The sequence below is a fragment of the Pithys albifrons genome, chromosome 4 (assembly GCF_047495875.1).
Source record: "Pithys albifrons albifrons isolate INPA30051 chromosome 4, PitAlb_v1, whole genome shotgun sequence".
Classification (NCBI taxonomy): Eukaryota; Metazoa; Chordata; class Aves; order Passeriformes; family Thamnophilidae; genus Pithys; species Pithys albifrons.
Genome location: NC_092461.1, coordinates 5,192,855 through 5,206,601, shown reverse-complemented (window position 1 = coordinate 5,206,601; position 13,747 = coordinate 5,192,855). Strand labels below are relative to the sequence as shown.

Sequence of the window (13,747 nt, the reverse complement as noted above, 5' to 3'; positions counted from 1 at the left end):
TTATAAAGGGAAAGTTTATTGTCTTTATATAAAAACAAGTTTACTATATTGTGCATTTTATAGTTAACTCTTCCTGCCCCTCAGTGTCCCTCTCAATTTGAGGGAAAAAAAAATCAGCAGGTAAAACTCAAAATCTACAGGTGTAGAGGCAGGGCTGTAAAGAGTTCTTTAGCCTTGTCCACCCTGTCCAGGCTGCCATATGCTGCCAAGAGCCTCTTTCATCTTCACCCTCTGCTTGTTCCCCCCTTGGACAAGAATTTCTTCTGTTCCTGACAGGTGTAGAAGTGAGAACCAAAGCCTGGCCCAACCCTGTGGATTCCAGAAGGGCAAGAATATAAATCTAGATAGGATTTATTTCTTACTGATGCCCATGTGCAGTGGGACATCAGCTCAATTCCTGTATCAAGGTTCCATCTGATCCTGCACTGACCAGCCTGCAGCTGATCTCCCAGGGGCAACACACAGCACTGCAGTGTGGGGCACTGGGTATTCCCCCACAAAAGGCAGTGCCCTACAATAAATTGGTTTTATAGAAGCTGGCCAGAGTCAGTTTAACACATTTGGAGTTTAGGAGAAAATATTTCAAAGGCACATTTAGCCTGGATATGAGCTACAGGCACATTGTTAAAAAGCTAATTGCATGGAGACAAAGGATGATCGTTACTTTTATAATAGTGTTTAATATTAACCCTTAAGAGACGTGTTGGATGATAAGTAGTTGATGACTGAAACTGCTAGGTCTATTTATATTTAAACTCAAGCCTGAAGATTGCTGAAGTCACAGAAAGTGTTCATACCTTTATCTTTTTTTAGCATTAGGACAGATAAAGGCTTTCCAAATCTGGGATCTTCTTTCTATCTGTAATACTATGCATAAAAAGCAGAGTTAAAGTGCTCTAGTGTTGAAATTATTTCTCAGATCTGTATTTTTTTATGCATTTTCAGGAAATCTGGCTTTATACAGATAGACAAATAGCCACGAAGAATATTTTTTCCTCAAATTTTGCTTATTTCAAGGATCATAAGAACAGAGCTAGAGAGCTTCTGACAGCAGGTTTGGGGCTGCAAGGGTCATAATTCCTCCAAACATTCCTCCCTCTCTCTGAAGGTTACAGATTTCACCTGTGTTATTTAGACAATATCCACTAAAACATTCATATTCTCCTGCAGATTACACAGAAAGCTCCAGGAAAACAAATATCAGAGAAGAGAGGTTCAGAATTGCTGTGGTGCAAGGCAAGCTCGTGGGGTCAGCTCTCCAGGAAAGTCTGCAAAGCACTTGGTGAGCATTTATGATCTCCCAGGCTGTGACTGCTGCTGACCACCTCAATAGCATGGATCTCTCTGAGCCTTTGGGACTCAGTCCTTTTACGCCCAACTCACTGGACTTAAGCAAAAGCAAGCTGCTTTCAGCAAGGCTGGATGTGGGCACAGTGGGAAAGTCACTCGTGTAGTCTACGAGATCCAAGCTGAAGGCTGTGGGTTTCTGCAGCCACAATGCTCTTTTTATTACATTTGTGTATAATGCCCACTGTAAGCAGGTTTGACTATGGCCTACAGATGTGAGACACCACTGTCAAACTAATATGAATGAAAAAGGACAAGCATGCTATAGCAATGGAAACAAAAACTATCACAATTATCAGAAAAATATTTGTGATCACAGAAGAATATCTTGCTCGTACTCACCAATCTCCCCTTTGGCAAGCCATATAAGAAAAGAGAAGAATGAAAGAAACAAAAGAAAAGAGAAAAAAAATTACACGGAGAGGCAGGGAGAGAGTTGGGGAGAAGAGAGAGACTGAGTGGATACTTTTAACTTGTCACAGTACAACACTAGCTTTTAATTAATCCAGGGTATCTACAGCTTTGAAACTGTAGGTTGTGCAGTATTTTATGATAAATACATTTTATGACATTTTGTTTTTAAAGAGGATTTGGTAAAATAACCTAGCCCAATAAATGATTTACCAGCTGCAATAAAAGATCAAGGAAATTGCTCAGATTGCATCTTGGAGCATCTAAAACTCTGAAGTTTATGGAGATCTAAGCTGCCCCCAGATCTACAGTGCTATTAAAAATTTTTGTAGTAGCTAATTATCTTGCATTGCGTTTTTTAAAAGGTAGCAATCATAGAAGAGAGAAAGGCCTGGAAACAGGCAAAGAGGAGTTGATACCCTTTGATGGAGAGAAGGAAAGGAGGAGGCAGACAGAAGTGAGTAACAATTGAAACATCATGCTGGTATGGTAACAAATGGAACTAACAACTGTTAAGGTATCAGATTTTCCTTAAATCATTCAGGGAAACTGAATTAATTCTAAGTTTAAAAAATGTATTATTAATGGCATCTTCTTTACATGTCACGCTGAATGTAATATCTATATTACTTGACCAAAAGTGGAGTAATATTTTGCTTTATTGTTTTCTCCTGATGAAGATGATGATCACAAGCAAAGCAGAAAGCAAAGAAATTCCCTTTAAATTCTGTTCTGTTCTAACCTCATGGGACTTTGACATGACACATAACTAAAGCAAGAACTGGTTCTTATTTCAAACATTATGATGGACACAGTAAACAGAGTGGCACATTGAAACAACAAAAGACTGGGCTCAGCAAGGAGAGGCAGCATAGTCACCCTGACACATCGCTTGCAGCCTTTGTTTTGTAGCAGGAATACACAGTTCATACCCTGTAACTTACTGTGCTCACATGTGCCTCTGCCTCCCCAGAGAGCCCCAGCAAAGTCAGTGTCCCCACAGGCCCATGGGGGCTCCAAGGACAGCAGGGCTTCCTAACAAAGGACAAAGAAACAAAAGAGAAAAGGAAATGGAAGAAAGGACAGTCACTTTTTCTTAGTCCCCTGATCAGGTAGGGAGGTGCACACCAACTTAGGCAAATGCCTGTTCCCTCTGCTTCTCCAGACACCTTGTGCAGCTGCAAAGGCCATGGGCTTCAAAGCCTGGGGACAGCAACCAGACACAAGCACCTACTCCAGGAGTGCTTCAGTGCTAAAGAAGGGTGGACTTGGCTCATTTCCCAACACATTCAAGCTGAACAACTTAGAAGAGAACAAAAGATCAATGCTGCCAACACCAAATGTACACAGAATCACAGTATGGTTTGGATTGGAAGGGAGCTTAAGAGTCATCTACTTCCAAACCCTCTGCCATGGTTAAGGACAACGTCCACCACACTAGCTTGTCTAGAGCCTTGAACACTTCTAGGAATAGGGCATATACAATTAAATGTTCCATTAAATATTAGAAAGAGAGAAAATGAAGTTCACTGGTACAGAGAGCAAGCACCTTGAGATAGTTAATTGATGATAATTTGGTTAATTTAATTTGAAAATTGTGGTAGGTAAAATGAAACAGTGGGAGCTGGCAAGGTTATTTAGATGAGCACTGCTACTCTAAAATCCGTTCTTCTGTTATGGCCAGGATGGGGAAGTCTTTAATTGTCAAAAATAACCACAATTAATTCAGCAGAATTATAACAGCCTAATTATATGTGGGTGTTATTTTTCCATCTGATTGCAGTCTCCTGAGATACTCAAGGCTAACCACCTTCATGGCCAAGCTCAGACTTCTACAGTGAAAACGTACTTTGTGTCTGTAAGGTCTTTACCAGACTTTCTGCCAACTTTAAAGGCACCAAGTGAACGTGGCAAGTGAGACCAGGGAACAACAGGACTAGTGATGTTGAAGGCTGCTTGCCTTACCTGGGAGATAATCCTGCCTCGTGTTTTGATAGGAAAGTAATTTAAAAATAAATTTCCACAGACATCCACCCTAATCTGATGTTTGTTTACTGGATGCTGTATTTGAAATTCAGGGGGCTGATTTGCAGAAGACCATAGGTGTCAGAGATGTGCATTAGAGCTGGGATTTGAATTTTCAAAGCACAATATGGAGCTATGTGAAAGACCATCATATCATTTCATTTAGTGAAATGATCACTGTTTTCTACTAATTACAAATAACTGTGTAATTTTTGCAATTACCTAGAAGATGAAATTCCAGGAAATATAAGTAGTAACTGAAAAGATGTCATTTTGATGTAGGGTTTTTAGTTTCACTTTATCTTTTCATTTTAAGTCATTCCCCATATGTGTATTTTATAACAGAGAAAAGTAATAATTAAAGTAACACCCAAGAAAGGTAGTGCATTACACTTAAAATGCTGAAAAGATTATCCTAGAAATCCTTTTGCATTTATTCCCATAAAACAGCTTCTCAAAGCAATGCAGCAATGTCAAAATTGCATTCAGAGACAAAAAGTTCTTCCATTCTTTTTTATAATCAAGGTCAATCATAAATAACACTAAGGAGTCAAAGAAAATCCACATCTTTGTTATTGCAGGCTAATAACATTCATCTAAATGTAGATACCTTTTTAATACAGGAATAGCGAGGCAAACTTTTGGATTGTGAAACTATGTGATGCTGAGATCACTCACCACACAGAAAAAGTATGTTTCTCTAACTCTTCCAAGGAAAAATTGCTTTCTGGGGATGTTTTCTTTTCTTCTTGGTTTGCATTGTTCTCAGGACCTGGTTTTTCTTCATAATGTTGGTCAGATGGGTTATTCCGGTTGATCTTTAAATGAACATAAAAAACAAATTAGAATACTAAGACTGTTATTTGGGCACAGCCAGCAAAGAGGTTTCAGCTTCCCCATTTTGAACTTCTAGCTCTGTTTTACTTCTCACTCTGTAAGAAACCTGGAAAACAACAGTGGCAAAGTTGACTAAAACACTTTTAATAGACTAACCTCTTTCAACTACTTCAAGTAGAAGAGACCTACAGCAACTACCTGTAGTCCAAATGCCTACCCAGTTCAGTTACAGCATGCTGATAAGGGCACCGTCCAAATGTCTCTTAAATGCTGAAGGGCTTGAGATATTGGCCACCACTCTAGGAAGCCTCTTCCACAGATGGGCCAACCTCAGCAAAGAAATGCTTTGAACCTCTTGAAACATTCCCATATCCTATCTCTGGATACCAGGGGGAAGAGCTCTGCACCTCTCTTTGCACTTTCCCTTCTCAGGAAGCTGCAGAGAGCAACAAGATTGTCCCTGAGCCTCCTTTTCTCCAAGCTAGACAGGTCCTCAGCCACTCCTCACAGGACAGGTCTTCCAGCCCTGTCACCAGCTTTGTTGCTCTCCTCTGGACACCTTCAAGAACTGTCACAACCTTCTTAACTGGTGGGGCCTAGAGCTGCACATAGAGTATTGTTCCATAAATTGACTTATGTTTCTGTAGGGCTGTGGTTTGACAAATCTTCTCAAGGAGGTGTAAGCTTATGCTGACATCAGTAGTCATCCAATCTTCCTCTACCTGTTTGCTTTTTCCTGTGTTGCATACCACACTGTCATCACAAAAATTTGGATATCCACATAGTAAGCCATACATAAGGAACTGATCTGGGAATGGAATTATTGCTGTTTGACTTCGTTCTTTTCTTTTTCTTTTATTTAACTGGATTAGCTCTCAGCTGGACCTATTCTGATCCAGGCCACCCTGCACTGGTACCAGCACAAAGGAGGAGAGGGGCAGTACCGTGTCTTTCGGTGCTGGTGCCAGTTTATGGTCATTGAAGGTATTCCTTCAGCTGCAAAGTAGAGAATCCTGATCTCTGCTCATCTCTGGAATAACATTTTTACATGCACAGGATCTGATTCAACACTGGCATTGCTTCTCTGAAGTGACCATCAGGTCCCCTGCATGTTTGGTGTTATCATCACTGGACAGAGTGCCAAACATCATTTCCATCAAGAGGCAGAAGGAGGTCATAATTTATTAGTTAGACATCTGCAGGTGACTTCAGTAACATCATCTATTAATACCTTCCCAGGCACAATATCAAACTCTGAAAAGAGTTTGTTAACATTTAGCCAGCAAGCCAAAAGAGGACAAAGGGATGGAAGTTACAAGACATTATGTTCAAACTAAAAGCAGAGTTCTCTTTTTACTCTTCCTGTTAGACAGGGAGATGGAAAGTTTACTGTTTAGAAGTAACCACAAAGACAAATTTTGTTTCTACGTCCCTTAATACCACCCTTACAGAGGAAGTGGTTGATATTTTCTAGCCTATACTAGAAGATAACCTAGATAATTTAAGGTTCTATTTGGCTTTCACATTTATGAAGTTTTCTCTGCAGAGCTCAAAAAAAATCTGAATCTCCAGGGAACAAAGTATTGACATATGATGTAGTCACATCACTTTACAATTTTCTAATTATAAAAACTACAAAGATTTTTTTTCTTTTTAAAATCAGTAAACCATTTTACTCTAAAAGGCAAATTTTTATTCTGGATTGCATTGACCTCATCCACATTTTGAATTTCATGGACATAAGAGACAGAAGTTCATATTCATACCTACATAATGCTGAATATTGTTATTGGTAAACATGATATAATCATTCTCAGTGGTCATTGGAAAAGCTGCCACAACAATGCAGTATATTGTCAAAAGGAGGTTTTATGTAAACATGAATAGTTAAGGCAGAGTAGAAGTGTAGCTCAAGCCTGTATTCAGGCAGACACAGATAGCATCACATTTTACCTAGACACATGACTGCTCAACCTAATTCCCTAGAAGAAGTCAAGGTTTCAGAGTGGGTAGTGTGTGCAAGGTACATTGCTTGTACTGACTATGTCTCCACAAAACTATCCCTGTACAAAGTAGATATTACACACATTATTTAAGACATAAATACCAAAGGCATTATAGATTATTAGGAGTTAATTTCTCTGAGACTGTGTTTGATCTTGTCTGAAGTAGGAAAGCAGAAACTCAGTCATCCGCATAAGGATGGGATTATCACCAGAGAATGTATTTTATTTCTCTCAGAAGTCACTGACTATGAGCATCCTCTCCTTTATTGCTACCATGCAATATCTTGAATACATGCAATGGTGTGCTCACTCATTACAACAAAAACTAAGTGCTAATGCCCATCACTCAGAAGACACTCAGTGAGAGTCTATTTGCAATTCCTTAGCTTAGATGAATTTGGAGGGCAGGGAGGGCAAAGAAGTAACACCTATATTCTAAAAGAAGTTGTGGTCAGACTTGAAGATCTTTCTCTTTGCTTTTGTTATTAAAGAAGTAGACCCAAATTATATAAATCTAGCCAAATGCCTAAATCTTGAACATGCTAAAACAAAGCTCTCTCAGAACATTAGGGTTCACTCATCCTATTAAAAAAGAGGGGCTCTTACAACCATTGAAAGAATTCACATGCTCACATTTCTTTTGTGCAGAAGTATTCTCATAAGAGGCTCAGTACAGAAATCTATACAAACACATCAATAACTGTAAGCTCATGAGTCAGTTCACTGAGTCCAAAGGGACTAGACAGTGCTGAATTCCCCATGGGTTTACGCACCTCACTGAAACCAGGTCACTTTAATGTGGCTTTGAGAGCCACCCACAACTGAGGTTCCTATAAGAACATGGCATTTTGTTCAAAGGCATCGTGCTTTTATGGGATTGTAGGAAATGAATTTCACTCTGCCACTCCCATGGGTTGGGTTGCTTTGCCCATTACACCCACTCCATCAGTCCTCAAATTGTCCTTTCTATAGATCCAAAGCTACACACACACACTCTCACATATCAGTCCACAGTTAGGTTTATATATAACTCTGTTTTCTCCAAGTTATTCTTACCTACCCAAAGAAATAAAACCCTTGAAAACTTAGCCATTTAAAATGGGTGGAATCTCCACTTGGCCATCCAGTTTTGTTCAGAGGTAGATCATCACATCACTAAAGTTGCAATAATAATCCCCGGCCATTGAGGGTTTGTCCCACAGTAAATGTACAGGTATAAACCCATAATACACAAGTTTGTGAGCACTCTGAATACTGTGATGATTTTTTTCATGGACAATTAAAAGCATTGAAAAGTTTCAGACTATATCTAGAACAGAGTGAGACAAATTACCAGAATGATTCATTTGAATATCATGCTTGCAGATATAATTCTGCAGCCATGCTGCCTTAAGGACGATATGGAGCAACATTTACAGAGAAAAATTGCAACATTCATTGGAAAATACCTAATTTAGTAATATAATGCAAGTAGAAGAAATTCTCAGGAACACAGCATTTTGTATGTGTCTTAGTTCTCAGGATTTACATTAAAACTGAAAGATTCAGCAGCATCTCACCCAGAAAGTGTTGTCATGATCCAGATATGATTTTATAGTAACTTGTGCTGATGACCCAATATTTATTCACAAATTAATTATGTCCTTGACCAACACATACTATAAATATGTGCACTAAAAGTATCTGATGGTAAGGGTCCTCTGCACAAGTACATGAGGGCTTGAAGGTTAGAGATGCATAAGAAACCTATTTTGTGTTTAAACATTACTGAAATAATATCAACCTGCAGCACAACCTCGATCAAGTTGCTGTTATTTGATTACCATTAGCATGGTCTTTTCTACTACTTGAAGTTTCCTTGCTGGAGATATTAGCTCTCTATAGATCTATGCCAGAGACAGCAATACACCTGGGCATGTGAAACCTTATTGTAATTATAAAAAAATTCACAGGGATAGATTAAAGAAGCACAACAACAACAACAACAAGCAAGCCATCAAGTCATTCTCAAGTGGCAGCTCCAATGGCTTTTCTGGGTGCTTTAAGTGAGACAGTGATGTTCATATCAAGACTAGTACCTTGTGATGTTCTTCTTGGACTTCCTTCAGGCCAAACAGGCTATAGTGCTCATCTTCACTGCTATGGCAAACTTGGTAATCCTCTGTAAGAAAAAAAAAGGCAAACCCAAAACAAAACAAAAAACCACATAAATTATTTTTATATTGATGCATAAAGCTCTAGAAAGAAGTGAGCTGGGTTTTGGTCCTCCTACAAGCAAGGCTTCAGGCAGATCATTTTACCTTCTCCATCCTAGTTATAAATAGGTGGTTATTTCTCTACTACCTTCCAGAAATGTTATTATGATAAACGCAGATAAGACTTCAGATGCAGTGGTACTGGAAATAACAATTGTATAGATACAAAAGAGGAGGAAAAGTAGAAATAAAGAAATAATAGACACAAGATTTACACAGGAAGGTATTTTGAACACTCCAGGAAGTCGTCTTCAGGAGAGAGAAGGAAGTTAATTTTCTCGTATGGGTATGGTTGTGGATGAAGAATGAGACACAGGATGCAAAGCATTCTAATAAAGATTGTTTAGAAAACACAAGTTGTGTGTCTCTCAAGCTCCTGAAAGGCAGTGGCCTGTGGAATGAACAAAAATGTAATCCCACATCAGAGAAAGTAGTGATGTGGCCAAAATAAAGGTCTGTATTATGATTTTTAATGTATGGCATATGGAGGAGAAGCCAAAACTATATTTAATGATTACTTCCTTATTTTTTTTGTTTCCAGTTTCACTCAGTAAAAGACAGCAAAGTGCACATTAAAATCACAGTAAAGGCAGGATCTGCTCTTAAGTGTTTCGGGTTTTGATACACAATATACGCATATACAACATCAGAGTTTTGAGCTTTTGTGTTTTTGTATATACCTATGGATATCTTTCTCACTTTCTACACATGTATGCTCACATGTGCGTGTTGTATATGTTGAGCATTCATAGTGAATGAGGCATTTACAGGTATTTGCATCCTCTGGGGTAAAAGGTCTACTGAAATCTGAAACAGGATAAAATACAGCTGCTGGGAATGTCATGTGTGCACACATGCAGTATAATCAGCTCAAATTGTCTCTCCATCTTCCATATATGTGATACATGTATGAACCCATAAGCACATATTAAGATATAAATACACCTTTGTAAAGATGGTTACTGTGGTTTTCTTTGTTCAATTTCTTTTTTTCCCCTTGGCACAGAGAAGTGGGTTTCCAAACAGCCTTGCTGAAATGATGAATACTTTAACAATGTTTTTGGAGTCAAATGAGTAAAGCAGCAATTATCTTGGCCAAAAAAAATGGGACAATAAAAGGAATAAAGAAAACAATAATATTCTACATTTAAGAAATGGGAGGGAGAAGGATCTCAAGTCTGTTATTTAATCATGACATGCTCTTTTTATATTTTATTTGTAAGGCTTTGAATGCTCTTTTCTTTCTATACTAGTGAGCTCATTACTTTAATTCCTCATAGATTTCTCTGAACATTTTTTGCTAAGTAAAAACACAATGTAATTCTTCAATGGTTGTAACAGTAAGAAGCTGCTCAAATTAAAGATCAATAAAAACTACAGAAAAAATCTGTATGAAAATAAATAAATAAAAGAGAAGATGGGAAATGCTTGCAATTAGACAGGATGAAAAATCTAAAAAGAAATTAAATTTACTTGTAATACATTTCCCATTCTTTTCTTCATGAAAATTACTACTGAAGTGGTTTTTTTTCTGTAATTTAAATGTTAAGCTGCCAGATGTGTGTCTCATGCTTGAAGAGTTGAAGCTTTGCATTATTTAGCATATTAAGATTCACAGAATTTAAAAAAGGGCTCCTTTATTGCCTGGAGGTTCTAATTAAGTAAACCTTAGCCTGGTACATTTAAAACTTGCAATACAAGAGATTTTGCTTCTTTTTTTCCTCTGTAGCCAAGTCTCATCAATATAATAAATATGGAAAATACTTAAGATGATATAATTTTTCTTTGGCTTGAGGAATTAAACCTATCTATTATTTTAAGAAGTTTTTAATAGAGGCCAGCAATCAGAAAGACATTTAAAGACTCCAGTCTACTTTTTAATCATAGGATTCCTCTTAGTTAGGTGGGGGGGAAATGTGTCTTATAAAACTGAGCTATGTAGGAATTGTTTCTTCCTCATGCACAAAAGAAAACAGTTCTGAGAGAGAAACAAGAATCACACAGTTCTTTATTATTAAATTGCATTTTACTTCTTTAATAATTTTTTATAATTGACCACAGAAAACTAATAAAGCATTAATTAGCTGCACTATCACCTATTTGTTCATTGAAGGAGTTGAGACTGCTGCATCAGAATCCATAATTGCATAGAAATTCCTTTGACATACAGTACCCATAAATCACACCTTAAATACAGTTATTTTTGCCATTTTAGAAAATGTCAAAGGTGTCAACTTTGTCCAGATATAACACTTAGCAGTGACTATTTTAGTAAATTGACTCAAAATACATTTTGTTTCCTGACAGGGGAACATAATACCATTCATGATAAAAATGAACAATTTGTGAAGGAGAAAATATTACCAAGAGTGATCAAAGGCAGGTATCACAGCTACGATAAAGGTACAGTGGCAGGTGTAGACTGTCTGTTAATAAGTTTATTTAGAACTTGAGAAACATATGCATAAGAGCAGGAAAATCTGACTGCACCACGGCCTGAAAATGGCAACAAAATTCTTAATCCAAAGCTATAAATCTGTGATCATGTAATTCTATCAGAATAGTTTAAATATCTTACATTTTTGTAAGGCAAATAGGAAAAAATGGGGGCCATTTTTTACCTCCATTGTGGAATGGGAATGGATTTGGAAAAGCATAGTGAGATGACATTTATTTCCAGAGCCTGACAGTGCCTAGAGCAGTCTTTTCTGGGTAATATTAACTCCCAAACAAATAGTTTAGATGCCACACTGATCATGGGTTACAAAGAAAGGGTTTACTGTACCAAGTCCCTGAGTTCAGCTGGGGTCTACATTTTAAAAACAGAATGGAAAGAGGATGGAAAAAAAAGGTTGGTGCTGCTCTGCTACCTTGCTGAGCATCAATCTTCTCAGGGCAATAGCTGAACATAGTAGCATGCACTGTAAAATTAGAGAGTGTCTTACTGCTTCTTAACCATTGCAGAATAAAACATAACCCTTTTTTATCCTCTGCATTCAGTTTGAAAGTGATTGTCTTTGTCTATGTTTTCTGTAACAAGTACTGTGGCACTACAGGTGTGACCTGCAGAATGAAACCAGCACTCTGCAGGACACCCCTTAACAGTGTGGACCCTGCTGGGTGTTGAAGACTTCATGTCAGAGCAGGTTAGTTTGGTCCTGGGAACTGATGGCCCTGACACACACACCCCTAAAGCACATCCCATTGCTCAGCTTCACCTAAAGGTGGTCAGTGCTTGTCCTCTGAGCTCTCTCTGCAGCAAACAGAGCAGCTACTGGGGCAGGACATTCACTTCAAAATTGCCCTAAATACCTAAATGGCAATGTAAACACATCCTTTCTGAATGAGCATTAGAGAGGGGTGGAAAACATTCTCTATGATGTAAAACTTTCAGAGGTTGCATATGGGGCTGATGTTTGAAATTTTTCTGTATTTGGGGGTGCAGGGGGGAGAGTCTGAAAGGATTTTTTTTAAATATATACCAAAATAAATAGCACAGCCAGGAAATTGTCTTACAGTAGTTTGATGGGAACTACTTCTGACTTATATGGAGGCAGAGAAGGAAAGCACACTCCCTTCTGATGGCTGCAACCTCTCTTTGAGTCAGGGTTTTAGAGCAGTGCAATCCAGGAGTGGGGCAGCAGACAAACACATCACCAGCTTAGTTAAATTACTGCAGGAACAGAAAATAGCATGAAGATCCTGTCTGGATTCCCTTCCTAGTAACAGCCCAGCCCAGCCCACAAATAATGTGGTAAGATTTGGAAAATAGAAGAGTTTGGATTGTGTGGATGACACAACTGTAAAGTGGAGCTGGATTTGATCCCACTCAAAAGAATCAATCCAATCCTTTTTGGAGTCCTGCTCAGAGAAGGAAGAGAGCAGTAAAAAAAGAGAAGGTTCAGCTGCCTGAGGCTGTGCCTCTGGGGGGCTCTACCTGCAGAAAAAATGAGGGGTAAGCAATCTTCATTTTAAAATATCACTTTCTTCCCTTTAAAGTGGCACCAATGAAGAATTACTAATGAGAATGACTTCCAGTTTTTTAGGCTAAGGTAATTATTTTTGCATCTGCATATGACTGTTATGTAGACACAAACAGCACCTCAGAAGGAAAAGAACCTCATTTCAGTATGATGAAAAATATTACAATGAAGGTTCATTGGTTTTCATGAAATTGTTTCAGAAGTGGCTGTGAGCATAAATATAATCCTCTCAACAAAACTACTGGTCATGTATATAAGCACATTTTAGCAAATGTAAAGCCTTCTCTCTCAAGGTAATGGTAAAATTAGAAAGAAGCTGTGTCTGTGTTTAGTATTTTGATATGGAAGGGACATCTTGAGTTCTGAGTGTTATCCACTAGTGTACTAAGCCCCTGGGTTAGCCTGATACCATCTTTGCTTAGATGTTATTCTGAAGCTTTGCCCAGACAGAAATGCCTTTTGATGCCACAAAAGGACACAATGCACTTCTCAGCATTTTTCCACAGATGTAGAAAGGGTGCTGAATTGGAGATCTTAAGTATGAATGAGATTTAACATCTTATTTTCGGTAGTCAGTTTATTGTAGAAAACATGCATTGAGAACAAGGATCCTTCTGAGCTAGATCATCTGAAAATCAGGAGCTCAAACTTTGTCCAGGATATGTCTTAGAAAGGTGATAAATCACAGTGTTGAAGGAACCACAGAAGTGATGTCAAACCCCAAAAATTATCCTGTCAGCTGTTTGCAAGGCTGGTTAACAATATTTATGAGAAATATTTTGTGCGTTTCCAGGGGGTTTACTTGTGATACATGTATAAATGGGGGGCTTTGAAAAAAGAAATTAGGGTTCACATGAGAGAAAGGCTGGTGAGCAGCTGCCTG

The 13,747-nt window shown here is 38.2% G+C and overlaps 1 protein-coding gene across 2 annotated transcripts in view; it reads right to left on the bottom strand.

Annotated features, from left to right (window-relative positions):
* The window catches only part of LOC139671057 (uncharacterized), a 285,587-nt gene that overhangs the window by 80,320 nt on the left and 191,520 nt on the right, over positions 1-13,747 (bottom strand). For both annotated transcript variants that reach the window (XM_071553278.1, XM_071553279.1), the window contains exons 15-16: positions 8,705-8,787; positions 4,462-4,601 (exon numbers count right to left, since the gene is read on the bottom strand). In XM_071553278.1, the coding sequence (XP_071409379.1) occupies positions 4,462-4,601; positions 8,705-8,787 (223 nt within the window). The remainder of the gene's footprint in view (positions 1-4,461; positions 4,602-8,704; positions 8,788-13,747) is intronic.